General features: G+C 41.0%; 1 protein-coding gene and 1 long non-coding RNA gene across 3 annotated transcripts in view; both read right to left on the bottom strand.

Annotated features, from left to right (window-relative positions):
- Positions 1-27,637, bottom strand: part of TTC27 (tetratricopeptide repeat domain 27) — a 173,887-nt gene that overhangs the window by 33,730 nt on the left and 112,520 nt on the right. For both annotated transcript variants that reach the window (XM_074988551.1, XM_074988550.1), the window contains exon 13: positions 17,605-17,832. In XM_074988551.1, coding sequence (XP_074844652.1) covers positions 17,605-17,832 — 228 coding nt within the window. The remainder of the gene's footprint in view (positions 1-17,604; positions 17,833-27,637) is intronic.
- LOC142010255 (uncharacterized) lies at positions 11,382-12,905 on the bottom strand. The gene is made up of 3 exons (XR_012644742.1): positions 12,820-12,905; positions 11,845-12,025; positions 11,382-11,586 (listed from the first exon to the last, which is right to left on the bottom strand). It is a non-coding gene; the product is annotated as an uncharacterized LOC142010255 (long non-coding RNA).

Raw genomic sequence — 27,637 nt, 5'->3', positions numbered from 1 at the left:
GCATGACTTTTCAGGTTTTGCACTGCTGAATTTGTCATAATCTTACAGCAGGATGAGAACGCTCCACACCTTCAGAACACACTGTACAGCTAATTATAATCTACACTATCTTTTCAGTACAATGGCAATTGGAAGATTGCATTAATTCTTTCTGCAAACATCACAAAAGAAATTTTACTGGACTACCTGAAAATAGCTCTAGCATCATTTATTAACTTTCTTAAACGGAGCCATTTCCAAAATATCCATTGCAGAAAAAAGAGCAATACGCAGTAGGTGATCTACACAAGAAAAACTAAGTAATTCAAGTTTTCTTTCAGCTTTACTTCCTGTGGTGTTCTTCACTGGTGCCATATAAATGCATTTTCATGTAAAGCTTTACTGGCAGAGGCTGTTACTGTCTGACTATTGGCTAAGTTACAAACTCCAAAGCTGCCAAACCTAGGCCAGGCCTATCCACATAATAAAAGAAAACAAAATAGTAATTTGTCAAAAGCCAGAGAACTCACCACTTCTCCAGCCAACTGCTCTTTAATTTGGTTGTTTTTGTTTCTGATCAATGAAAAGCGGAAGTAGTTTATACTATGAACTGCAGCTTAAATGAAGCCTTTTTCTGCACAAAGTTTAAATACCAGAGCAGAGAAATTCAACTGTTTTGAATTTCTCAGAAAAGGTCTCCTCCAGCAGCTGAAATGGACTGCAATCATGGAAATAACAGATGGTAGGTGAGGAATGCCCATACTCCTGGGGGGAGCAATAGAAGGGGAAAATCATACCCAGCACTAACAAGGGATGGAGGCAGGGGTACCAAATAGGGAAAGTGAAGACTGACAATCATATGTGGGACAGAGGGTACCAAGCAGATGAAGGATATCAGGTATTCTCTGGGTACATTTTATGTGTGGTGCCTGGCAAAGTAGGGAGGGCTGTAGGAAAGACAAAGGATGCCCATATGGAATGGCAAGTGTTCAGCATTCATGGAGGGCCTGTGGATGGAGGTGGGGTAACTTATTTTCTAGGGGCTGCAGAAGAGTCAGTATTCTCCCTTTCCATATGACAGGCACTCTCAGAAGCGTTGGGATCCACCTGCTTTCTGAGCCTCTCTCCGCCAAAGGGAAAGATTTCAGAAGCAGGGAAATGCTTTCCCGAAGCCTCCCGACTGCCAGGTCCTTTCACAAACAGGTATAACTAAACTCCATGGCGTGGGTGAATTTTGCTTTATACTTCATCACTAAACTATACATACCCTATATAGTGCAGCAAGAGGCATAGGATAGATGTAATCTTTAAAACCTAAGGAAGTGGATGCTCTTGCTAACGTCTGGGTTTGTGTAACAATAATTTCTCTGGTAGATGCAAATTAAAATAAACATTATTATCTTTTAGGTAGTGGGTCCTAAATAGAAACACTTCCTGAGTACCTTGCTGATTAAAGCCATCCATAAAAAATTATACTGGAACTCAACATTTCAAATATTTTATAATCAGCTGGGGAATTTTTCCAGATTCTAATAGTCAGTGTACAAGGCCTTCAACATTCAAAGTGTCAAGATAAGAATCACCAGAGTCACTATTTTGGAGGAAAGAGAAAAAAAGGGTCAGATTATGCTATCCTTAATTCATTCGGTACAGAAATATCTTATTCCACACACTGTCCTTTGATTTCAATATAACTACTTGCAGAGAAAGGTTTTTATGTGGATAAAGTTCATTGTAACAGGCCAATTTGTGATAACCTAATAAGAGGACCTTTAGATTCTTGTGCTGGTCTTGCAGAAAGCAGTTCTGACATTAACATAGGCTCTTGATACGAAAGTATAAAAGTTATTTGTAGATAGAAAGTGTTACTATTTCCAATGCAGGGACTAGACAAGGTCAGGGCCCAAAAGCTAGTAGCTCAAATCAAACACTATTATCAGGCAGTTAATTATTATGCACATTTCTATCTATACTAGTCTCTTACTTGCAGTTGCTCAGCCTCAAACCAGAACTAGGTCAACAATTTCCTGCAATTTATCGACTAAAATTAATTTATTTTATTCTTTCAACATTTTCAGTTTTCACTGGGTTACAATATCTGTATTGAAAAGACACAGTGGACTTCTACGTATCATGGAGGTTAGGCAGGTTTGACAGATGAGGCTTCTGGCACTCATGACTGTATAAAGGTTGCTTGTCAGACCCAAAAATCAGTGGAGGTTTTTGGTATTTGAGAAGGGCTGCATCTCCTTTCTCCCACTCTCAATTTTTAATAGGATTACAAGGGGACACTAAATGTGGGACACTAATTGTTTATTCCTCATCCCAGGAAACCTTGTTAGCAAGAAACACCCAACCCTGCCCAATTTATGCACATATACCCAACAATAAAAGTACATTACCTTGATCTTTCTGCTACAATGATCATCCATGAAATACTTTAACTATGGTGACACAAAGTATTGTTAGGTTTCTGAGTTAACATCCCCAAAGGATGAAAAGGGAAATTCAAATCTCCCAAAGTTGTAGTTTTAATCTCTCTGCAGACTTAAGCAGACATTATTACATTGCCTGAAAATGTTAACTAAATATGAACCAATCACTGGAGCCCTATTTAGGCACTTAGTTTTTAAAACAATTAAAGCTTTGATTCTTGAAAATAATTATGGGTGCTTTTAACATTAAGTTATAAAAATAACCAAAGAACAAAAGTTTGGCACTACTACTTTCAAAGTTGCCCAATACTTCCAATCATAAGACCTTATGTTTAGTTGCTAAGAATTTAAAAAAAAATGTTTTGTCTGAAATTTCAGAAACTGTCTCCTCCAGATTTTCTTTTTAAACATTTCAGCCAACGCTGTCCAGCCATTTCTTAGCTGGAGATTAGGGAAAACTTATGTTGTTTTCCTATGTTTAGCACACAGGGCACAAGAGCTGGACTTTGGGTTGGAGAGGGAGTAAATTGGTACAAGAAGCCTGTGGGGAGAAGACTGAGACTGGAAGGGAAGGAGAGGAACTGGGACTGGAAGCCGAAGGATAAACATGGGACTCAATGGACAAGGAGACTGGGACAGGAGCCAAGTGGGATGGGGCCAGGAAGAGGGGGAGAGAAGGTAGTGAAGGGAGAATTGGGACAGGTTGAGCATAGATTTGGAGTTCTCTGAAATTAGACGAGGAGAAGTGAGAGGGAGACTGGGACCAGAAGTTAAGGGAGACAGAACATGAGCAAAGAAGTGGGCTTAACAAGAAACAGACAGACAGGAAAAGGAGCCAAGACAGTAAAGCTTGGCTTGGTGGGCAGTGAGACTATGATGCGAATGAAAAGCCTGAAGAGTGGAGACTGAATGGATGAGGAGAATGAGAGGAATGAGGACTGAGGCAAGGGGAAGATACAGGAGTGGGACAAGAACAGTGACAGGCTGTCCTGGGGTAACAAAAAGAATGGTCAGACTTGGAGACAACAGGCAGAAGAATCCATGTCTACTAGAGGAGACGCTCCTTCGGAGCCTGGAAAGGAACACAAGATTCCTGAGTCTCAATATTCCTTTGCTGTACCCAAATATCTGTGAACCCCACAGGCAACATGTCCTAATCCAACCACAGGATACTGTCTGCTTTACTTGTTGCATAATCTGGAGGTTCAATAGTGAATTAGGAAGCAGACTGCAGGTAAAGAACAAGCAGTCTCATGGTTAAGACAGTTGAGTGCTGCTTAGGAAAACTGGATTCTCTCTTTGCCATAGATATCCTATGGCTATGTCTACACTAGCACCCCCTTTAGAAAGGGGGATGCTAATGAGACACTACAGGATATGCTAATGAGGTGCTACAATGAATATGAATAACCAAATAGGAATAAAGGGATTTTGAAATGTGCAGGGTCCTTTTGGAAAGGACCCCATGCAAATGAGCCAATCGAAAGCAGCACTTTTGAAGTGCCACGGCCACCATTATGCTAATGAGGCGCTGCATTTTCATTGCAGCACCTCATTATTGTATCCTGTAGTGTCTCATTAGCATCCCCCTTTTGAAAGGGGGGCTGCTAGTGTAGACACAGCCTATATGTTATAAGTCAAGTCACCTACATTAAAAATTTCCACAGGCAGCCACTAACTGAGCATTCCTCATGTTATGGGTACCCAACTTCGTACCACTTATGGTCTGATTTGAAGAAGTGGTGAGCATTCACAGCTGGAGCTGGAGATGTGTTTTGAACGATTTAAGTACTATATTGAAAAATTAGGTCCTACGAATTTCTATTTAAGCACCCAAACTTAGCCAAATTTTGACCTAAACCTCTGTACCTATGTTTCCCTTTGTAACATGGGGGTAATAATACCCCTTATTTCACAAGGGTGGAATAAGTATAATTTGTGAAGCATTACAGTGATTACAGTCATAGAAAAGACAATGAGGAAATAATAATTCTGTCTCTCTTCATAGCAGGGGTTGAACAGTTTTCAGTAAATAAGGCACTGAGACACAGTGAAAAAGGAAAAAACAAAATATAGAAGAGCTGCTTAATAAATGAGAAACCTTACCCTTGGTTTAACATAGTTTGTGTGTGATTATATATAAACTGAGAAGAGCTATTTGAATGGCCACAAATTGTAATCACCTAATATACAGTTCATCTTGTATGCTGGATAAATTAAAGAGGCATGGGCTCTAGCGTATTACGGGTGATAATAATGTGCACTTTATTCCTCCATTATATTATATCTGGGCAAAGCAGCCAATGCCCTACTCAGTAGCTAAGTAAATTTAGTAATTTCCAAGAGGCTGCAACTGCTCCTTTCAAATACAGACTTTGTGACTATTATTTATACAATTGTCTCTTCTAGATTTATACTACTTTACACTGAATGGGGCTAGATCTTGAAACAATCTGGAAACCAAATCTAATGCATACATTTATTTCCCTGGCAAATGAAGGATCTCACTGAACACATAAGAGATCAGATTTCTATGAGTCACACACACTGCTCATGGACTTCTAGGGGGATTTTAAGAAGCTTTTCGAAGGGCATAAATTTTCAACGCAAATTAGATGTCTAATTTCCGTATACACTTTTGAAAATCTAAGAAGTTTGTTTTGATCTGTAAATTCTAAAAAGCTTAGGATCCACGTTAGGTGCTTCCCAGAATCCAGGCCACAGGCTTTAGAGTGGCCATTCTGATGTCTACAGGAAGCAGGCTTTGAAATTTGTGTGCCTCTTTTGTGAACCCCATCAAAATCAATTAATCAATCAATCTCCTTCAATTGTATGGTGTACTAAAGTAATATGTACCTGTCCTTTGAACATATAGGAAAAATACATGGACCTGCTCCAGGTGTTGACTAAGATGAAAAGAGAACAAGTCAAGTTGTTAATTTAAAACTGATTTGGGAATATTCTGTGCAGAAAAAAGTAAGAATTCCTTTTTACTAGGCAAAACATTAAATCTGACAACTCTGCTGGCTGATAGAATAATTATTCTGAGGAGAGTGACTGAAAAATAGTGGAAGGCAAACTTTGTCAGAGGCTCAAAAATAATTTTGTCAAGGCTTGTGAAACTAGGTTAAGGTTCCTTTTTGGCACTAGCTTATTGGCTTCAGACCAAAGTCTGTCCACTGAATCCACTGATTAGAAAAACAGATGAGATTAAACCGTGAAGACTTGGTTTAGGGCAGATACCATTATATGATAATTTAGGCTCAGATACGTGTTACAGCCAGTGATCAGGAAGCCCACGGCAAGTTTAGAACAACAGCTCAACCCAGTTTGCTTACATAAGTTACTTTTGCCCACTGCCACTCAGTATAAGTCTGATTTTCAAAGGGAGCTTCTTGAGAATAAGACTACTTCTATTGTACTGCTTGAAGTTTTGAAATCCACTTCCAGAGAGATACTGACAATATGACCCATTTGCAGGCTAACATGCAAAGTTATATAAACCAAATGATTTGGTCGGCTCTTCCAGAAAAGTGCTTGCAATGTTGTTGTACCCTTGTTGGTTCCACAATAGCAGAGGGACAAAGAGGGTGAAGCAATATGTTAGCATATATAACACACTTCCTTTGGTGCAAGAGAATGAGTGTCATAGCTAAATAAAGGTGTTAACTCAATAGGTGGAAGAACTCCTTCAGGCATCTCAACTATCACTTTTCCTTCTCCATCTAGTTCACATGCTGTAATTCTATTTGTGACGTGAGGCAGCAGCATGAAGGTGGATTTCACATCTGTCAAGAGTTCTCACTGGCACATAACTTGGTTGCCAACTGTCACTGGAGTGGCCACAACCCATTGTAGCAAGATTCTGGCTGTGAAAACTTAAGCCATTTCTAGCCTCAGTCTCAAAATCCTGGCTAGGAAGAATAGTTAATTTCCTTACCTAAGAAATCTTTGGAAATACTGGAGAGAACAGGTTCAGAGTCTACATTTCTTCCAAGATATTCTGGAACAGAGAATTTACTTTTGGAGGGATATATTTTAGGCAGCTCTTTAGAAGAGAATGGAGTATGAAAATCTTCAGTATCAGGAAAAAAAAATCATGTTGTCCAAACCTGTCTCAAACAATTTGCCTCTAACTCTTATTTAGACCATCCAGAGGAACAGGATATTTCTCTTTCCTATATGCAGGAAAGCTGCCCATTTTTATTTTTCTTGGACTGGCTTTCACTTAAAGCTTTCTTTGGATGGAAAACAGAAAATCAAGGGCAGCTCTCAGCAGCACGCTTGTTAGTTTCGTGCTTTAAGGAATAAAGCCTATGTTGCCCTTTATGAACCAAAACTCCTCTTGCTTTAAGAGGGAATTTAGTCCTAAATATTTTTCCCCTTTGCATTTCCTGTGGGAGACTGGGAGCAGGGATACAAGAATGGATCTTTCTTCCTTTTTTAGCTTCTAACGTGTACATAGTTGAATGACTTTGAGTCCTTGTATGAATCAGAATTAGGCACTGACTCATAGAATCAAAAATTTAAGCTTTAAATTGCTTTGGGATTTAGCATTCCAATGCTTCAGGAAAATATTTTTTCTACAGGGAAAAAAGGTGATTTGTTTGTGCTAAACTACAATTACTGGTGGTAGATTTGGCTGGATTATGTGGAAAGACAGGATATTTGGAAAGGGAGAAATTATATCCCACCTTCTCATGGAACTGGGGAACAGTTACAAAACCCACAATATATGCACACATAGGCAACACACAACAGTAATCAAAAAGTGATGCTCAATAAAATGTACCTCTGTATAAAGACAGGTAAATGTGCGTGGGTGGGATCTGGCAACATACTCACCTTTGGAAAAACAAAGAGGTCCTTTGTTGTACTATTTGCAGAGATTCCAGTATGCAGAGAAATAGGACAATAAGAAAGACGGGGGTTCTGTCAATATAGAAGGACAGAGCCCTGCACACATCTACGAACTGTAGTCTCAGCTCACAGGAGTTGGAATGCAGCTTAGGATAAAAAAACAGGAAAGATGATGTCCTGGTTCATGTAGAATTGAGAGCCTGGTTTTGGTAGGAAATCTGGATGGGGTTGGAGCTGAACTTGTCCTTACAGACAACCGTATGGAGTTCTGATGTGAGAGTCTTAAACTCAGACACCCTTCTGGCAAAAGTTATAGATAGAAGGAACAACAACTTAAAAGACAGATAGAGCAGCGAGCATTTGATAGGTGGCTTGAATAGTGGCTCCATGAGCTTAAACAGGACTAAGTTAAGGTCCCAGGGGAGGATCTTAAAGGGCTTGTGAACATGGAATAGCCTTGTGCCCTGGGGTGGAAAGACAATATAGTGGCCAAGCGAACTGTTAGAGAGAAGACTGAAAATCCCTGCTGTTTGAGGTGGAAGAGTTAGTCTAGCATTAAGGGTACTGGGGCTGGAGTCAGAGGTGAACAATGTTGCGTGTATCAGATTGAAAAATCTCACTTGGTGAGGTAGATGGCTCCCATGGAGGGTTTCCTACTGGTCAGGAGAAATTGTCTAAACTTGTCCAAGGAGAGCTCCAAGTGATTCCGTCATGAAGTTTCCAGATTGAGAGATGCAGAGGCTTGAGGTCTGAATAATGTAAATGGCTGTGGCCTTATGTGAGAAGGTCAGGAAAGAGCAGAAGTGGGACTGAGGATCTCCACTTATAATGTCCAGAAGGGAGGTGTACCAATGTTAGCAAGCATAGGCTGGAGCTACAAGAATGACTGGTGTGAGTGGAAAAGCATAAAGGAGATGTTCTCCACAGTTGAGGAGGAATCCATCCATGCAGGAGCCCAGGCTGAGCTTCTGGAACAAGCAGAACAATGGCCCTTTCTGTTGTGCCGTGGTGCAAAGAGGTCTACCTGAGGAAGCGCCTGCTTCTGGAAGACTGATTGCACAACATCTGAAGACAAGAACAATTGCGTGTATGAAACAATTGACTAAGGCTGTTGGCTAACTCATTGGCCATATCTACACTGTCCCGAAGTTTACTAATGAAGCACTGAAATACACATTCAGCGCCTCATTAGAATGCTGGCGGCCGTGGCACTTTGAAATTGCTGTGGCTCGCCGCTGTGCAGCTCATCCAGAGGAGATTCCTTTTCAAAAGGAGCCCACCAACTTCGAAATCCCCTTATTCCTATCACTAGATAGGAATCAGGGGATTTCAAAGTTGCTGGGGTCCTTTCGAAACAGACCCCTGTCTGGACAAGCTGCAGCAATTTCAAAGTGCCGCAGCTGCTGTCATTCTAATGAGGCGCTGAATATGTATTTCAGCACTTCATTAGTAAACTCTGAAATGGCCATTTGCATGGCCATTTCAAAGTTTTGGGATAGTGCAGATGTAGCCATCATGTACACCTAGGAGGTACGAAGCCTGTAGATGCATCAAATGCTCTACACAGAAGTCCAGTAGCCTCAGGACATCTTGACACAAGGGAGAGGAGTGTGCACCAATGTTTGTTCATCTAAAAGACTGCTTTTGTGTTGTCCATCAATATCAAAACCTGTCAGATGGGTCCAGAAAGCTTGGTACACCAAGCATACTGACCTGAAATCCCTGACGTTTATTTGAAGGTCAAGATTGGGAGAGGGCCTTGAGTTTTGAGGTCTGCTAGTGGGGTTCCCCACTCCAAGTCTGTCATCAAGGTTTGCAAAGGCAGTGCTGCTGCAAAGGGGGCTCCAGAGCACAGTTGCTGCTGGTTTAGCCACCAGAGGAGGGGAATCTAGTACCAAGGGAGGTAAAATTACAAGCCTGTCCAGCTTGCCTTGGGATGGGCAGTAGGTTGACACCAGCCATAACTGATGTGGGTCTGACTCTCAGTCTCACATGACATGCCACATACGTATTTGACGCCATGTGACCTATCAGCTTGTAGCAGTTCCTGGCCGTGGGAGTGGGAAACTCTTCAAGCCCCTGAATGGTTGTGCTCAGGGCCTGAAATCCTTCCACTGTGAGGAATGCCCTAGCTTGTCTTCTTTTGTGGCACCAGTGATTGTGATCAGTGCTTATGGCACGTACCATGCACAGAGCTTATCAGGTGCCACAAATCTTTAGCAGGTGCCTAAGCATGTGCAGATAATGCTGGTGTACTGCACAGAGAGGAGCAGGTGCTTGGTGCTGAATCAATCTGTGCATCGCCTGGCTGGGGCCAGAGTGCTGCCTCCATTAGCAAGACCCTGAGGCACTGATACCTATCTTTAAACATACAAGGCGTGAATGTCCTGCAAATTGCATGGCAATATTTTTGATGACTTTCTCCTAAGCACTTTAGGCAGGAAGTGTAAGTTTGCTTGCAGGCATACATTTGCCAAAAGAGAGACAGGCTGTGAAGCCTGGAGACCCAGGCATGCCCTGGTGCTGAGGCATAAGGGAGGAAAAGGACCTCCCAATTGAAACCTTAACCTCTTTAAATAGCTAAGAATTACATTATTAACTACTTAACACTAAGAACTAGAGAGAATTTAAAAAAGGTATGAAGGCTGGTATACTTGTCAGCACAGGGAAGTGCCAGCCAACAGTCACTGGTGGTAAGAAAGACCTAGGGGTGGAGGAGTTGGCAGGGCACTATATTTGGAACCATGAAAGCACTACTCCAGGAGATGCCCTGGCCAACACTACAGTCTAGCTGCTAGAATAAATATGCCTGTACACACCCACAACTGGAATGCACACAAACAAGCTCTCGAAGAAGAACAAACATAGGATGGAGCACAAATCCAAATCTTGTAGCAAGGGGGCAGATGCTTTCTGTTTTGGGGGCAAAGGTGGCAGAGGGATGAGAGATGTGAAAAAGAAACTAAATATATTTAGAGACACTTAAATTAGCTTGCTGAGAAACCTCAATTAATTGCCCTGCTGTAGTGTAGGAACACTTTACTATAATTTACTATTTCCATTTGGATGCCAAGTAACATTGTTCACTCACCCATTTTTAGTCAAAATAATACAGAATAGCTGGAGCTAACTGCTCACAATAATTTAGCACAACAAACCTTTCCAAATGAGTTGGAGGGTCAATTTTAACAATTACGTTCTAGTGTTCCTGAAGTCTCAGGTTGGAAAGTAAACTATTTGAAGTTACTAACTATTTTATCAGGTATGTAAGTGTACCTTTACTCAGATTTTTACATTTGCTTGCAGATCTTTATACTCATATCTCCTAATCTAATTACATTAATACATTACTTTTTCTTTTAATTTAACTTTTTCAGAAAATAAGAACACTCAGATGTCCTAAACAGTTAAGTGCTTTGCCTGCTACAAAGTACTAATCGTATTTGTGTATTAAAATTATCTGGGTCTATTAATCTTTTTCTTCTAGGTTCTCAATCAACTCTTGCAACACTGCACCTTTCTCTATGCTTCCTTTTGCTGTGCTACCAACATTTGCAAAGTAATTTTAATTTTTTATAGCCTTGACGTACCTCAAATTTCTCAAACCTTCTAACTCTTCTGAGTTTCTCTCTCGTCTTAGTTAACAGCCTCAGCAGCATCTCAATTTACTAAAATTCTTGATGACTCAAAGATGGCTCAAGTGAGTCACACACACAGGCAGGGCCTCTGGAGCGATTTCTTCTTCTTTGCTGTCACCCCTGAATGCTGAAGTATTTTTTTTTTTAAACTTAGATGTGGTTTTGCCTTTCTTGACCGGCTTCCCTCTTGGGTCTGTCTACACTAGGGGATAAAAAATCAAATTTACGGGTCTTATGTTGACTGTATAACCCAACAGCCTTCACCACAGTGCTCAACAGGTTGATTTTAAAGGGCTCATAAGGTCAACTTTTGTAGTGACAATTTTACGAGGAGTAACACCAAAAATCAATTTTTCTATGTTGCCTTACGCAAGTGCAGACAGCAGTGTTATTAAAATAGATTTTATTAGCCTTTGAAATTATCACACAATGCCCCTCAGTGTGTCCTTTCTGATCATCTCTTCAGCTCTGCTGCTCTCCAAGTGAATAGGAAGTAGGTGACAGGAAGCAGTGGTCATCAGCCTGGGAATTTTGAATTCATTTCCTTTCCTCTCTGGCCAGTGTGGTGATCAGACATCAGGAGCACACTTCTGAAGCATATCTTCTAGCCATGAGTTCACAGGATCACAAAAGAGCCCCAGCACAGAGCCATCAGGAGATCCAGAACCTCATGACTGTGTGGGGAGAAGAACCTATCATCATGCAGTTCAAAACCAGCAAAAGAAATGACAATATTTATGCGAAGATATCTCATAGCATGATTCAGAGACGATACACCAGTGATGCTCAGCAGTGCTGCATTAAAATCAAGGAGCGGAGGCAGAATTACCAAAAGAGCAAAGAAGCTAATTGGTATGCTTGGGTCATCTCCCCAGAAATGTTGCTATTATGATGGGCTGCATGTTATTCTGGGGACAGACCCAACCTCTTACCAAAAATGCACAGACTCCTCAGGATGTGTTGCTGGGCAGGATGATGAAGCAGGGTTTGAGGTGGTGGATGACATCAGGGTGCACTCCAGTACAGAAGATGATCCTGCAAGCCAGGAGTTTTTTCTCACTTTGAAGACTGTCCCCTCATCCTAGGAGGTAGTTTCGGAGGACAACCTGGATGCTGCAGAGGGCACTTGCCGTGAGTATGCTTTTTTTTTTTTTTTTTTTTTTAAACTGATAATAGTTTGGTGCAATCATGGGGAGGGGTGGAATGGGCTATACGTATTTCCCTCAGAACCACTTGTTAATATTTCTGGTAATGGAGCGCTGAGCCTGTTCAGACATCTCACTGAAGGTCTTAGGCACTTTCGGATTGTCCTCATGATATTTTTGGGCAGACCTGACTTATTTCTGCTTCCACAGTAAGACACCTTGCCACTGCAAGCCACCAGTAAGTAATCTGGAATCATGGCACCACTGAGCATTCTTGCATAATTTACAGCATTGTACCCAGACAGGATGAGCATTCTTTCCTTACACCTTTTTCTTATTCTGACGAGGCTGATGTCTCCTTTGGCAACCTCGAAGGCATGGAAAGTTTCATGAGTCACTGCAAGGACTTTTAATGATATTTTGCCCATGACTCAGCGCAGAGAAAAACTCATATGGCCTGACTGGCTTTTAAATTGTGGGGCAGCAGGCCCCTCTCCTCCGGGCTGGCAGATGACTGGACATTGCCCTGTTTCACGTGCACTCCTGCAGTGAATTTAATCATTTTTTAACTCTTGGAGCAGCCTGCTTTAAAATCAAAGTGCTGCTTTATGAAGCCCACATGGCAACCCTTTATCCCCCGACCCTGGGCTGGCAACTGATCAGATACATGGCACAACCCCCAGTGCTCAATGCCATGCCCCATCCAAATGGCAGAAGGGGCGCTTCCACATTATTTTTTCCTGTGAATCAAAGACAGCCTACCACTGGGTTCAAGGTAAATGTCCGGTGGAGAAGAGCTTGAATCCTTCTGCTTGGATTCATGCATTTTTCAGCCTTTAGAATCCACAGAGTGACCTTGCAGTGGCCATATGTTCTTCCATAAAGACAGCCAGCCATTCATTCTGGCAGTATGCTCACTGTTCCAAATAAAGACAAAAATATTGCTATTAACAATACCCTTAATATTTCAACATTTTTTTAAACAGGAAATGACCTTGCAAAAAGGAGTTGGAGGACTTGTGACCCCCCTCGTCCTGAAGCGAGATTATCTCAAATGAAATGGAAGAAGAGCTGTCAAGAGCTGATAGCAGATTATGTTGAAGTGGCAAGAAAAGAAAGAGGAGATGAGAGATTGGAGGAGAATCATGATGGGCATTCTTCAGTTCTGTCCTTAATGACGAGGAAAACGGAGATAATGAAAGCAATGGTTCAAAAAAAAAAAAAAAAATCAAAACTCTGCAAACCTTACACCCCTGGTGCAATATTTGCCCCGTTTCATGCCTCACTCTCCATATTCATTCCCCTCCCCTGATTGGGACTCTGTATCACCCATCCACTCCAGGCCCCCCCTTTACAGACCTCTCTCCAAACAAACTATCAGTCTCCTCCCCTGGTTGGGGTCTGCTTCCCTCATCCAATCTATGCCCCTCTCTTTCATATCTCCTCCCTCCACATAAACAGCTTCTCCCCTCATCGGTGCCCCGGAATGAGGGGATGGGGAAGGTCACAGAGATCCCTGCAGTCCACTCTCAGGAAATCACCCATCAGCAGAAGGCTAACGTTCCAGAAACCATGACATCATTACCTTTTTGTTCTCCCTATACCATTCTACCCTTAGGGCCCCCTAAAACATTATAGGTTGGAAAAAGAAAGCTTTCTTTATAAGTTAACATGCATTGGGGTCGGGTGTGGTGGTGAGGGCTGTCACAGTTGGATGCAGCTTTATAAAGGGAAACAATACAGCATGAGCATGCGTGTGGGGAGGATAGTTTACAGTAAGAGATTCAGGGCCCTAAACACTCATTCATAAACTTGGTTTATAAGGCATCCCTAATTTTCAAAGTATGTTTTTGTGCTCTTCTGATTGCCCTTGTGTCCGGTTGCTGATAATCTGCCTCTGCTCCCCATGCTGGCATGGAATTCTCACCCTTCGCCTCATAAATGTTATGAAGACTACAGCAGGCCCCAATGACAAGGGAAAGGGTAATGTTTTCTTCACTGAGGTCTAAATGGGTCAGAAGGAACCTGAACCTGCCTTTTAAATGTCCAAACGCACATTTTACCACCATTCTGCACCTGCTCAGCTTGTAGTTGAAGAGCTCCTTACTGGAGTCCAGGGTGCCTATATATGGCTTCATGAGCCAAGAGAACAAGGGGTAAGCAGTGTCATCAAGAATCACTATGGGCATTTCCATGTCCTCAGTGTTGAGTTTTTGGTCTGAGAAGAAGGTACCACTCTGGAGTCTTCTAAACAGACCAGAATTCCTAAAGATTTGCATGTCAGGCACCTTTCCCGACCACCCCATGTTGATGTTGGTGAAATTACCTTTGTGATCCACTAATGCCTGCAATACAGTAGAGAAGTACCCTTTGTGGTTAACGTACTCTGAGGTCTGGTGGTCTGGTGCCAGAATGGGGATGTGTGTTCCCTCTATGGCCCCAGTGCAGTTAAGGAATCCTACAGCAGCAAATCCGTCCACTATGTCCTGCACATTCCACAGAGTCACTGTCTTCCACAGGAGACAGTTAGCTATTACCTTGGCTGCCTGGATGACAACAGCCGCCACTGTAGATTTGCCCACTCCAAATTGATTTCCTACTGACCAGTAGCTGTCTAGTATTGTAAACTTCCACACAGCAATTTCCACATGCTTCTCAGCTGTCAAAACAGGTTTCATTCTGGTATCACTGCACTTCAGAGCAGGAGAAAGCAATTCACAAAGTTCCCTTAAAGCGGCCTTTGCATGCCACTGCTGATCATTCTATGCCTGCAAAACAATGCGGTCCCAGCAGCCTGAGATAGGTTTGTGGGTCCAGAACCTGCGCTCCATAGAGTACAATGACTCCAGTACGTCTGTCAACTCTGCATTCCTCTTCTCCCAATCTTGAAGTGTGGAAATGCCTCCTGCCTCAATCCACTCATATTCCATGGGCATGAAGGTCAGAATACACTGCATCACTGTGTGGGAAGTCATCACAAACTGCTGCACCAAACTCTGAAGCATCTCTGGATCCATATTATCCGTTGTAATGGTGTGTGGCACTTAATGTAAAAATGCCAAGAACACTCCCTTGTGGGTTTCTTTTCAGCAGGATGCAGCAAACGAGGATGCAGCAAAATGTAGTCTGTGAGGATGACATTAGAAACACAGAACCACTTGCGGCAATTCCTGCCCCCAGCTCAAGACATTGCCAGTGAATCCCAAAATGCAATGAAGCTGCAGGAACTGTGGGATAGGTGTCCACAATGCACTATTGCCACAGTCAAACTTAGACAATCTAATGGTAGACAAACTAAGTCTACTTTGTGAGCAGGCTCGGACACTCAATTTTGACTTTATAAAATCTAGTGTTAAAAAGTCGAGTTTAATAAATTTGACTTTATTCCCAAGTGTTGACAAACCCTTGGTCGCATTCTGTCTATCTATATGACTAAGTTTCTCCCAAACGCCTCCTTTCTCTCTCTTTTTTTAATTCATGCTTTTTGGTTGGGTTTCTGTTCTCTGGGATCCTCCTTTAAAGCTTTTGCTTACACTATGATTTCTGGTACCTCTGTTACCATTATCTAGAGAATTTAAAGGATTAGACTAATTTACTGCTTCTACCCTCTTTTTTCCAGTGCATGAGCCTCTTATTTTCACAGCAAATCAAGCCTTTTTTGTTGGTGCTTACTCTTCCCTGATTTCATGTGGGTAACTTTGGGGGAAGATCCCAAACTTCCTACAATCCTCGAGCCAAGATATGGATCTTTGATGTTTCGGAAGCTCTGTTTTGCTTTCCCAGGCCTTTTCAGCTGATCTGTTTAGTTTGTGGGATTCTCACCTACAAACGTGTTTCTGGATCTTACCTGGAAGCATAGATCAGATGACATTCTGCTTTCCTACTGGCTATGCTACTTTGCTGGAACCTTCTAGCTTTCTGTGCTACCTCATGCAGATTGTAATACTAGAAGATCTAAATGATAATTCATATTTGTTTTCTGTTTACTGTCAAACTGCAAGGTCTCTACACAAAGGACAAGAATGGGGTTAATTACTGCAGAGTGGGAGGACCAGAACATAAAATGCCATCTTTGCCGTGTGCTGTCCATGCAGGCTTATTTATGGCCAAAAATCCTCAAATTCATCCAAGGGCAAAAACTGTATTGGCTTAGACCCACTAACCAGCCAAGAGAGGTGCAGAAGAAATGACTCCAAGGTAGGTCTTATGAGGTATGAGCAGTGGGTGTGTTCCCAATGTTTGTTAAGGAATGCTAGGAGTTACCTATGACGCACTGTGCCTGCTGGAAAGTGGCACCTCTCACTTCTATTCCCAATGCAAGGCAGCATCTGAGAGAGACAGTTTAGCCATAAACTGAACATCAACATAAACATTTCTAAGTCTGAAAGGATTTAGTGGCAACATAAACCTGTCACTATCCAGAATAGTAGAAAATTGCAGCAGAACCTGCTGTCTTAGCACGTAAATACTTCTGGGTCCTAGTCAATACTGAGACTTAAATAATTACTACATGAATTAATTAAAATAATTCATTAGATTATCCATATGTTTTTAATGAAATTAGCCAGGTGTTTCCAGGGAGGTATGTGTCCAACTCTGCTGTGCAATCCAATTATTGTGTACTGGCATGAAGACAACTTCAGTTCCCCGGTTTTCCCTTGACTTAGTTCCTACCACCCTCCTTTGCAGCATTCTCTACTAGAAATTGCTATCCAGTCTATTTTAATTAACTAGAATACAAGACAACCAAATTTATAAATAAATGTTTGTGTAAAAATCTTTGGCCAGTGGAAAATGAGTAAGAGCATTAAAATTCTATAAATTTTAAGCTCTATTTTACATACTTCTAAGCTGCCTACACTGATATATTCTCAAATGAACACAATGCTATTTTGCAAATAGGGAACAATATTACATGAAAAAAAAATCACTCTAGATTAAAAGTACTAGTTAATGAGAAACACCTTCTGCAAAGCTTATACCATAATGTAATGTAAGTTTGTGTTTGGCAAACTTTTGCTCTTTACTACTTCACATGCATGGCCAAATTGGTTAAATAATAAAATGTATGAAAACTACTATAAAACTTGTAAAACTATGTTCAACTATCATTTCTAGTAGTATGTTACATGAGGAGACAAACTTCTAATCTGGACCTTAAGATGGTAAGGTGAAACTGGAGACATGGTCAGTATACCCTCTCCTTTACTGCTTTAATCTAAGAGCATATTTGCACTTTCTAGCGACTCTTCATTTGGGGTGTCTTGGCTTTTTGGACAGGGATGCAATGAACACAGTCTCAATTACAGCAGAAGGCTTGCATAGGGAACTTGTACAAGTTCATTCCCTTATTATGCTGCTTCTAGACCAAACGCTTAGTCTCTCTCTTGTAGATCAGCAATATTTACCACAAATAAATGAATAAAGTTAAAACTGTTACTCTGACCATTTGTGAACAGTTAACCTGTTTTTGAATTTTAAAAAAACAAACACGATTAAAAGTAAACATGATAACTTTAAAACCCGTATTTGTTTTTCTTTCCCAACCTGCATGGGGTTAATCTGCACTGAACGTTCGAAGCACTCCACACATTCTTTGAACTCTTTCTTGCGAAGATAGAGGAGTCCCTTGGAGCGCTGGGCCCGGGCACTGCGATGCTTCGATAACTCCCAAGCCTTGTCATAGTAGTGGTGATCTTTAAGAACATCACCAAGCAAGCAGTATAATCCTGGCGTCTCCTTTTTTTCTAGTTCTTGCCTCAAGACTTCTTCTGCCTATTATAAAAACAAAAGGGAAATGAGCCCCTAAATAGAAGGTATGGTCAATCAAGCCATATATTACCATTGCCTCACAGATTTTACACCTTAGCTGTTACTCACATAATCTAAGTCAACAAATATGAAAAAAACAGTATGGCTATGTCTACACTTGCCCCCTTTGAATCAGGACGATCGGAGATTACTAGTGAAGTGCTGTGATGCACATGCAGCACTTTATTAGGTAAATTCTCCCCCGCAGCAACTTTGAAGTGCGGGCACGCTGTGTAGCCGTGGGCACTTCCAAGTGCCCGCGCTACCTTGAAGTGCTTTCACACTCCCCAAAAGTTTGAGGAGTAAAGGCACTTAGGAGTAGTGTGGGCACTTTGAAGTGCCTGTGGCTACACGGCATGCCAGCACTTCGAAGTTTGACACTTCGAAGTTGCCGTGAGGGATGCATATGCATCGCAGCACTTCACTAGTAATCTGCCATCACCCTGATTACCATGACAACTTCAAAGAAGGGGACAAAAGTCTAGACAGAGCCTATTTTGAGCAAAGACTGTGTTGGAGATAATGCCTTGAAAACATTGCTTCCTATGTTCTTTCACATCTTGTAAAGCCAAAAGACTAACATCTTAGGGCTGTTATTAAAATTCGGTTCATGTCTGCATGAAAGTAAAGGCATGATTTGCTTACATTAAATCCTAAAGCTATATTTATTTTTAATGCACCTCCATTGCCATAAACAGCCATTTCAGAGATGAAAATTTTTTTCAAACTGTTTTTTAAATAAGTCAAAGAGAAATGTAAACTTATATTTTTCAGGCAGAGGACTATGTGAACAGAATTCGTCCCCAGTAAGTTTCTGAAATATAGCACAACCTGGAAGCATCTCAGTGTGAAAATGGGATTAACCTTTATTTCTTCATACTGGGAAAAAAGTCAGTACATAAAGGCGGCAAACAGTCACTCCCCATTTGATATTTCAACTGTATTTTTTGCCCAACAAACAAATACTAAGTCTGGAAATTCCATCTTTATCTCCTATGTGGTATCACACTGCCACCCCTATTAAGATACTGAGCAGGACCTGCGTGCTCTTTTATTCTTCTTTCTTTGAATCACTTCATTAAGTATCCTCAATGCTTACTCCATTTTCTGACCTCTAATTTGCCCCTGTTGGAGACAATATTTCCAACATGTTTTATCTTATCTCTTTCTTCACTTCCTTTTGGCCGTGGATGATACTGTGCTACAAAATGTACAAATAAAAGTTATGTTTTCATCTAAATATAGAAGATAAAGATATATTCAGAAATAAACAAACATTTAAAAAGCAAACTTCAGAGAATTTGTAAGCTTTTTGGAAGAGCGTATACACACCAGAGCACCCACAAGGCCTGTTAAAATTGAACTGTTTGCAATACCTTTTATAACTGCCTCTCCCTCTTCAGTGCCATGTTACAGTCTCTTTTTAACATTAAGGCTTCAAAAGATACTTACCCCTCCTTAATCTCATATATAAGTAGACAGTTGTCTATCATCAGAAGTCCAGGCTCAATTTTCCCCCTTCCAAATGTAACCTCAACACATAACACGCAGATCTTAGCAGTATACATATTTCAACTCAGCATATGCTCTATATTTGGAAGGGTCTGCTTGAACCACATGAGATTATGGCTAAATCCAACCTATCCTGTCAGAGAGCCAAGAGTAAATAGTTTATTACTGATCACGTTCCCCTGCGGTATATCACTCCATCTATATAAGGCAAGTCCATTGATGATCTGCATGTAGGAGTGATTCTTCCTCCTTCTGTTATCGAAATTCTTTTCCTTCCTCACCTGCAGATAATCTCTAAGGAATTCAGTCAGAAAAAAAATGACTGCTATGTGTATAGTTTTCTACTGCCCCTCTCTGAACCTGAGTTGGTCTTGAATGCTTTCTCAATCTTGGGCATAAGAGTTAGCTTTGAACCATTAATAAAGTTCAGGGAGTCATTCAAAAATCTCTTCTTTTTTAAAGAGCTTTTTTTAATGGTTTCCCTTTGTGGAGAATTGTTTTATGTCTAGTATATTAAAAAAAGGCATTATTGTTGTAATCAACTCTAAGAAAAGATTCATCAGAAACATAAAAATCTACAAATATGGAAGGTCATAAACATCAAGAAGGGTGAGGAACTGTGTAGAGCTGTATAGGAATGTAACTGAAAAATACAGTACCAAATTAAGAAGCAGAAAATTGCAGGCTGAGTCTCAGGGAAAATTGCTGATCAGTAAGAGTTTTCAAGGAGTGGAATAGCTTTCCAAGGGAAGCTGTGAAGCCCCTAATACAGTAAACTCTTCCATATCCAGCATTCTATTACCTGGAACTCTCAAATAACTGGCATTTTAACCATAAGTATATTTTAGTTAAGTTTTCCTTAAGTACAGTATAGTGAACGTAAATACATATAGATACAGCAAATACAGTGTACAATTTTATTGTTGTTGGTAAATAAAGTATGCCACATGGATTTTTGTTTGTTTTCTTAATATCTCATTTTGTTTTTCTTTAGTGTTATGCATTGCTACGTATACCCCTCTATTATCCAGAATATCCAAACATTTAAATATTCGGCAAACTCCCGGTCCCAGGCCTGCCAGATATGAGAGATCACTGTACTGGAGAAATTAATAATTAGACTGGACAAAGCATGAGAAAAACATAACTTCACAAAGAACCCTGAACTAACAGAAGGACTAGATAATGAACAGTTTTCCCTCCCTTCACTAATTCCTATGCCTGATTAAATGTATAAATATTGATAGCTGATCTCAAAAATTGTTTTACAACAGAGAAAGCCACATGATTAAAATAGCACAGTCACAGAAGGCAGCATGTGAAAGAACAGACTTTTAAAAAAAACAAAACCAAACAAGACTGAAATTCTGCAATGAACAGCAGCTACGAGGTGAAAAGGCCATTGCATGCTGCTCCTTTACCTCATCCTGTGTAAGGCACTCCCAAAACAAGATCTCTGTATGGAAGTGCCTTATATTGTTATATACTACACAAACAGGCCTGTCATTTGCTAATTATATTTTAAACTGAAGTGTGTAAAATCAGTACATTCTGACGTGAGTTTGCAGGAATTCATTGCCAACATAAATATACCAGCTGATACATTAAACAGCATAATTAAATATACAATACATTGGCTGTTTTCATCCTCTCTTTGTTCCGCCAATCTGCACAGGATTAATGCACATGATTATTATCACAAAGCCACAGATTTATCTGGATGTTTAAAAAATGATTATTTTGTTGGCTCATATAACCCTGGATAATTTTTTAAAGCAAGATTTCCTATTATGCTGTGCATTTTTGCTAAGTGTGAAATTATTTTCTTGTAACCAATATAAACCAGTATGCGGTTCTTTGATTTTGAATTCTGGCTCAGTAAAAAGAAAATACTGAAAGCAAAATCCTTCATGTGGATCTTAGTGGTGATTTTATCTTACTAAAACCGATAATTTATATCAATGAAATGTTATCAGTATGACAGTCATTTCACAATTCCTAATCATTTTAATGATGATTGGAATGTTACGTAATTATCAATTAAATCTAAATAAAATGAACATTTGAAAACGTATTCTGAGCATGTTCCCAAATTGTAAGTTAGAGTTGCTTTTCTTAATCCTCAGAAAAGGGTTAAATTAACAAATGTAAATAAAAACTAAAATTACAGTTTCTTAAATATCTGTGACTTAAGGTTTGGTTACAATTAAACGGCTTGGACAGTAGTGTCTAAGGTGAACTGAAATGAAAGCAAGGGCTCAGTTAACTACACACTTACAGATAATATGGAGAGCAGCGTGCGCTGAGACACTGCAGAGAAACAGTGTTCCAAGTATGCAGAAAGGGAGCAACACAGAATGTTCTGGTAGCTAGAAATGCACAGGTAGGACAACTCATTCCTTTTTAGTCCTCACTGCACAGACTCCCATGTACCAAGCTTAACACTGTCCCCAAAGTAGGCTTCCCACCCTCAAAATGTCCATCTGTGTGTCTTCTCATGTGATCTCTCCTGTTTATAAATTCCCTTTTCTTTCTATTCACTTTCATTCATTATATTATAGTCTTAAATTATGTATAATGTTTTGCTTTGGCCTATCCAATTTTAAATATATCCTAAAATTAAACTTGCATGATTTTCCTTGGGAGTTTTACCTGAAAGTTTATGAGAGACATAGCATAACAGAGTGGGTGAATCAAGAGGGAAACTCCCAAATTGTAATTCCAGATTGATTTGAAACTGACTTGATGCACAGTCTTTGTCTCAGTTTCCTCATCTACATAAAGGGAATACAACCTATTTCACAAGCCTGTTGTAAAGTATAATGGAAGTAGTTACATTTAAAAGCATCATGAAAAATATTAATTTATATACCAGTTTCAACTGGTCTTGAGGAAGCTTTTACTGATATCTCATCTAACTGCCCTGTCTTTCCCTTCCCTCTGTTCCCATGCTCCAAAGCATTTCATGACACTGCTTCTCTGCACAGGTGGTATTGTAGGCATGTTGAGCCAAGGATACACCAGAACATCAACCCAAAATGCCACCAGACCCTGTAAGAACAACAGAAGTAAACTTGTAGACATATATCTAGTGCTGTGATCATCAACACTGCCCACAACACACCTTTCAAGATCCTATCACAATAGATGGACTACTTTATCCAGTGTACTAAATACCTCAACAGCAACCATAAGGGTAAAACTAGACAAGCACTGTTCTCTTGAATGAACTCTCGTGGCAAAATGGTAAAAGACAAGGACACCCTGTCTCCTGTGGGCATACACTTATCAGAAAGCAATCACTCCACAACTGACCTGTCCATCCTCTTACTTAAAGGAAAACTGCACAATAGCTTCAAAAGATGAGCATGAGAGCTTAAATTCATAATTTTATTAGACACTAAGAATCATGGACTGAATAGACACACTGGATTTATGGCTTATTATAAGCATCTCTAATCTATTAATACAGTAGTGTCCATTAGTAATTGAAGGATTGCCACACTTGTGGTTAGTATCAGAGAGGTAGTTGTGTTAGTCTGTAGCTTCGAGAACAACAAGAAGTCTTGTGACACCTTATAGACTAACACATATTTTGGAGCATAAGCTTTCGTGGGCAAAGACCCGCTTCATCAGATGCATGAGTGGAGGAGTGGTTTCAGAGGGGTATTTAAAGAGTGGGGTCCCAGTAAGAGGGAGGGCCAGAGCTGACAAGGTCTATTCAGCAAGATGGAAATGGCCTAGTATCAACAGCACTGATCAAAAGAGGAAAAAACAAGTCAGATCAGACAGGGGGATGTGAGCCTTTGGCAGAGTATAATAGGGAGATATTAGCACCCAGAGCAGAGAAACTGCCTTTGTAAGCTGCGAGCCACTCCCAGTCTCTGTTTAAGCCATGGGTAATGGAGTCAAATTTGCAAATAAATTGCAGCTCAGAGATTTCTCTCTCCATTTGATTTTCGAAATTTTTTTTTTCAGAACTGTCACCCTTAAATCTGCCACTGAGTGTCCAGGGAGATTGAAGTGTTCCCCCCACTGGCTTCTGTACATTACCGTTCCTGATGTCTGATTTATGTCCATTTATTCTTTTATGGAGAGACTGACCAGTTTGGCCAATGTAAATTGCAGAGGGGCATTGCTGGCACATGATGGCATATATTATATTAGTAGATGTGCAGGTAAAGGAGCCCCTGCTGGCATGGTTGGTGTTAGGTCCTGTGATGATGTCACTGGTGCAGATATGTGAGCAGAGTTGGCAGTGAGGAGTGTTGCAGTGACTGGTTCCAGGCCTAGAGTCACTGGTTTGTGATTTGTAGTGGCTGGTGAGGATTTGTTTAAGGTTGGCAGGCTATCTATAGGATGTGGGAGGCTGTGCCAAGATGACAACCATCCTGCCACAGCCTCCCACTCCTGCTCTAACAATTCCCTTCCCCGTCCCCAGAGCCCGGGACCCTCAGCTCTCCCTCTGCTCTAACTAAATGCCCTCCCCCCAGAGCCAGGCACCCACAAGCAAACTGAATGCGGTAACTCACCAGAGCCGCCTCAGGAGCCACAGCTGTGCAAGCCGCACAGGCAGGAGCCACACTAGGGCCTGAGACATGTCAGGAGCTGCTCTGGGGCCTGACCGAGGTGTGCTGGCAGAGGCCACTCCAGGGCCCGACTCATGGCTGTGCTGGCATGTGCTGCGCTGGGGCTGGAGTTGCCACCGATGCTGCCACGCGCCTGTCCTACCAAGCAGTGGAGTGTGTGCATGGAGCAGGTGGGTGGTACCCATGTGTGTGGCTTGGAGGAGCCACATGCAGTTCCACAGCCAATCACCACACCGCAGTGTCCCATTCGCCGCATGTGGCAAGCGGGGAACATGTTGGACGCCACGGCACTAACACTTCCAGCTCTCTCCTGCACCCAAGACTAAAGAGGTATTAATGGGTCACTTCACCTTGAATGTTTCTTTGAAGTGTTTTAACTTCTTAGGCTAAACAGACTGTTCCATTTGGTTTTTGGTTATGATACTCAGAACACATTTTTCCCAGATTGGGAAAAGAACTCTGTGTAAGTGTGAAAGCTAATCTCCATCACCAATAGAAGTTTGTCCAATAAAAGATATTAGCTGGCCCACCCTGTCTCTGTACTGCAGAGGCAGTCATAGTAAAAGGGTGAAACAGACTTCCCAGCTCTTCCTATTGCTGCTCCCCAGCACTAAATGGCATTTTTAATGTTTTGTAGTTTTTCATTCATAGACTTTTCCTGTGGTTAGAATAATATATGGATTGCTGCTTCTGCAGCTACAAAGTTGTGCTCTATTCCTGGCTTTTCCCACTGCAGGGAGAAGACAGAAGAAGATGTATTCTAGCACTCTTGTATGTGAGGGAGCCCCCACCCCATTTCAGGAGCTTTTCATGTTCTCAGGTCCCTGCCTCCTCCTCCTCCTGTGCTCACATTTCTACTGTCTCCCTAAAATGGAAAGTGGTCAGAGAAGCACTCTCTACGCAGGCTCCCCACAACACTCTCTCAGTAGTATGGGGACATTCTTATTCTAAAGCAGCAGCCATCTCACAAGCATCTACCGCTTGTTACACTGGCACTCTGCAAGGTAGACATTCATAGCTGGGCTTGCACCTCACTCTCAAGTTAGTGTAAGGAACCAGTTCTTTGGCTAAAGTGGGGGAAGGGAAAGAAAGTGGGCATGGGACAGGCACTGCAGGCTAGGGGCCATTACCAGGAAGGCTGGGTGATATTTTTAAGTCAGATGCATTATTCAAGAATACAAGGTCAAGAGTCCATCTCAGCTTTTATAGCCATGCCCTCCCCACATTGACTCTCCCAGTAACTTTCCCACTTAGCATTAATACCTCTCATTAATTTTCAGTAGTACTGACAGACAGACTGCTGTCCTCGGCCTACTTTTTTCACCACATCCATGAAGACTGGTGCCTGCTCTTCATTAGATGCATTAGAGAAACGCAACAGTGAAAAAATTGGACTGACAAGGTCACAGTAGCTATCAAAACATTGGTTGTTCACATCTTAAAATGCTTTTGTTGTACACGTGTCCTGTTTTGCTCTTTGTCTGGCACTGTGTTGCTCTTTTTCTGGCCCACTTTATATACCAGATTTCACTAATTATATTCATATTATGAAATAAGCAAGTAAAATCATATCCAATAACCACAATATCTGCACCTCCAAAAAAGTTTTGTAAACTGTTGTAACCTCTTGCTCCTATCAAATTTTATACTGCTAATCCCCTGGTTTATGGGGTTACTCCCTCAGTCATCATTCAGGCTTTTCTCAAGTACAATAACACACTGGTTATGTGGCACCAGCATAACTGGCACATTTGGTTAACTGACATGCTGTGGGGCTGGCTGCCCGCTGCCTGCCTGCCCAGGGATGAGCGGGCAGAGTGGGGGAGAGAGAGAGAGAGAGATCCCTATCCACTTGCCTGGTGGGGTGGGATGAGGACTCAGGGTGGGGCTGGTTGCCTGCTGCCCAGCTGGGACCAAAAAGTGGGCCCACCTGCCGGCCCCAGCTCAAATAAACTGTACATTTTGTTATCTGCCACCCTCTTTTATGTGGGGATGCCAGATAATAAAGTTTGTAATATACACTGGATCTAATACAGTAGTCTAATATAGGCTTCAGTAATATAGGCTTCCCATTAATTCTGGCACTACTTTATGTATCTTCTTCTGTGCCTGCATTGTTACTTGTAACTATTTTGTTAATCAATAATTCAAAAGTAGAAAAGACTTTAATGCTTAATATTCTCCAGTGTTTCACTATTTTGTACAAAGCCTTGTCTAGCAAAGCTTGCTCTGAGGCTGCTCCGTCCACTCACAATATATTGCACTAGCAGATTCTCATGCATTTCCACAAGTCTAGTTACTGTGCCTTTTTACTAGGAATATTTCTTGTTGATTAAACTCTCTAGATGAGCACAAAGTCCTTGTTCTACAGCTAAATCTTTCCTTTTTTGACATTTTGTTATGTATGTAACTTAGCTCTTACACAGAGTTTTGTATTTTCAAAGTGCTGTACAAACAGTTTTGAAAGCAATTTCCTGTGTCAGATAATCTGTCTGAATGCCAGTTTTGTAACTCCCATAGGGCAGTTTGTGAATTTAACTAGAACAGAATGTGTTTCCAGGAAATGGAAAATATTGACCTCTACTTGTCTACTGTACAGTACTGAAAGAGTCCTCATAGTAGCACAGTATCCCCAAAGCATGCATAATGTGACATGGTGTTTGGCAATGAAACATAGATCTGTCAGTTTATAATTACCAAGATCTAACTATTGGTCCAGTATATTTGTGGAAAATTTACATATGGTATTGTAAGAAATTAGAGAGTTATTTTAATTGACAAGTTATAATTCTACATAAAAAAGCTACTAACTGCTTCTGCAACCTTAATTCAACGTAAGCCCAATCTTTCCACACAAATAAGTTCTCTATGTATTAGTATTTCTGAGTAAGGTGGTGAAAAAAGGAAAGATGTCCTCTTTCAGAAAGTTACATGCCAATTAAAACAGGGCTTTTTTTTTTTTTAATCCATGTAGGTTTATGCTATCAGTCTTCTTACCTGGACTATATTAATATAATCAGACTATATTTAAGGGTATAAACAACAGGCAATATATCTAGAGATCATTTTCTTAAATTTCTTCCATCACTGCTTTAGCCCCAATGCATTATTGTGAGCAATAAGTAGGGCTAGTATAGACTAGCAACCAGCAGTTTTATACTACTGTGCCATCAGCATATGGGGTTAGATGACAGCAGTAAACGTTAACTGGCTGGCCTACCCTAGTGTTCCCATTGCTGGTCACAAGTGCTTGTGCAATGGAAGAATAAATTCAGAGAAACCTCAGCAGAGAAACAACCCAGGAGGCAGAGTTAATGTGGAACCTCTGATTTTAAACTGCATTTTCTGACTTAAGTACTTGATTTCTGTATCTTGATACCTTAAAACTATGCCTTTTTTGACAAAACGTACAGCATGTGTCTATTTCAGCTACAGTTAAAGGACAGCTAAAGTAGGAATTATAACTGGATTACCTTTCTGTTCATAATCACAACTCTCATTCGGACCCTCAGAATCTCCCCATTTTTATTACGTAAACCTCCTCATCTTTTGGAGGGGTAGCCGTGTTAGTCTGGATCTGTAACAGCAACGAAGGGTCCTGTGGCACCTTATAGACTAACAGAAAAGTTTTGAGCATGAGCTCTCGTGAGCACAGACTCACTTCAAAG

Source organism: Carettochelys insculpta, chromosome 3 (assembly GCF_033958435.1).
Source record: "Carettochelys insculpta isolate YL-2023 chromosome 3, ASM3395843v1, whole genome shotgun sequence".
Taxonomy (NCBI): domain Eukaryota; kingdom Metazoa; phylum Chordata; order Testudines; family Carettochelyidae; genus Carettochelys; species Carettochelys insculpta.
The sequence above is the reverse complement of the archived record's forward strand: the minus strand, read 5'-3'. Positions and strand labels throughout refer to the sequence as shown.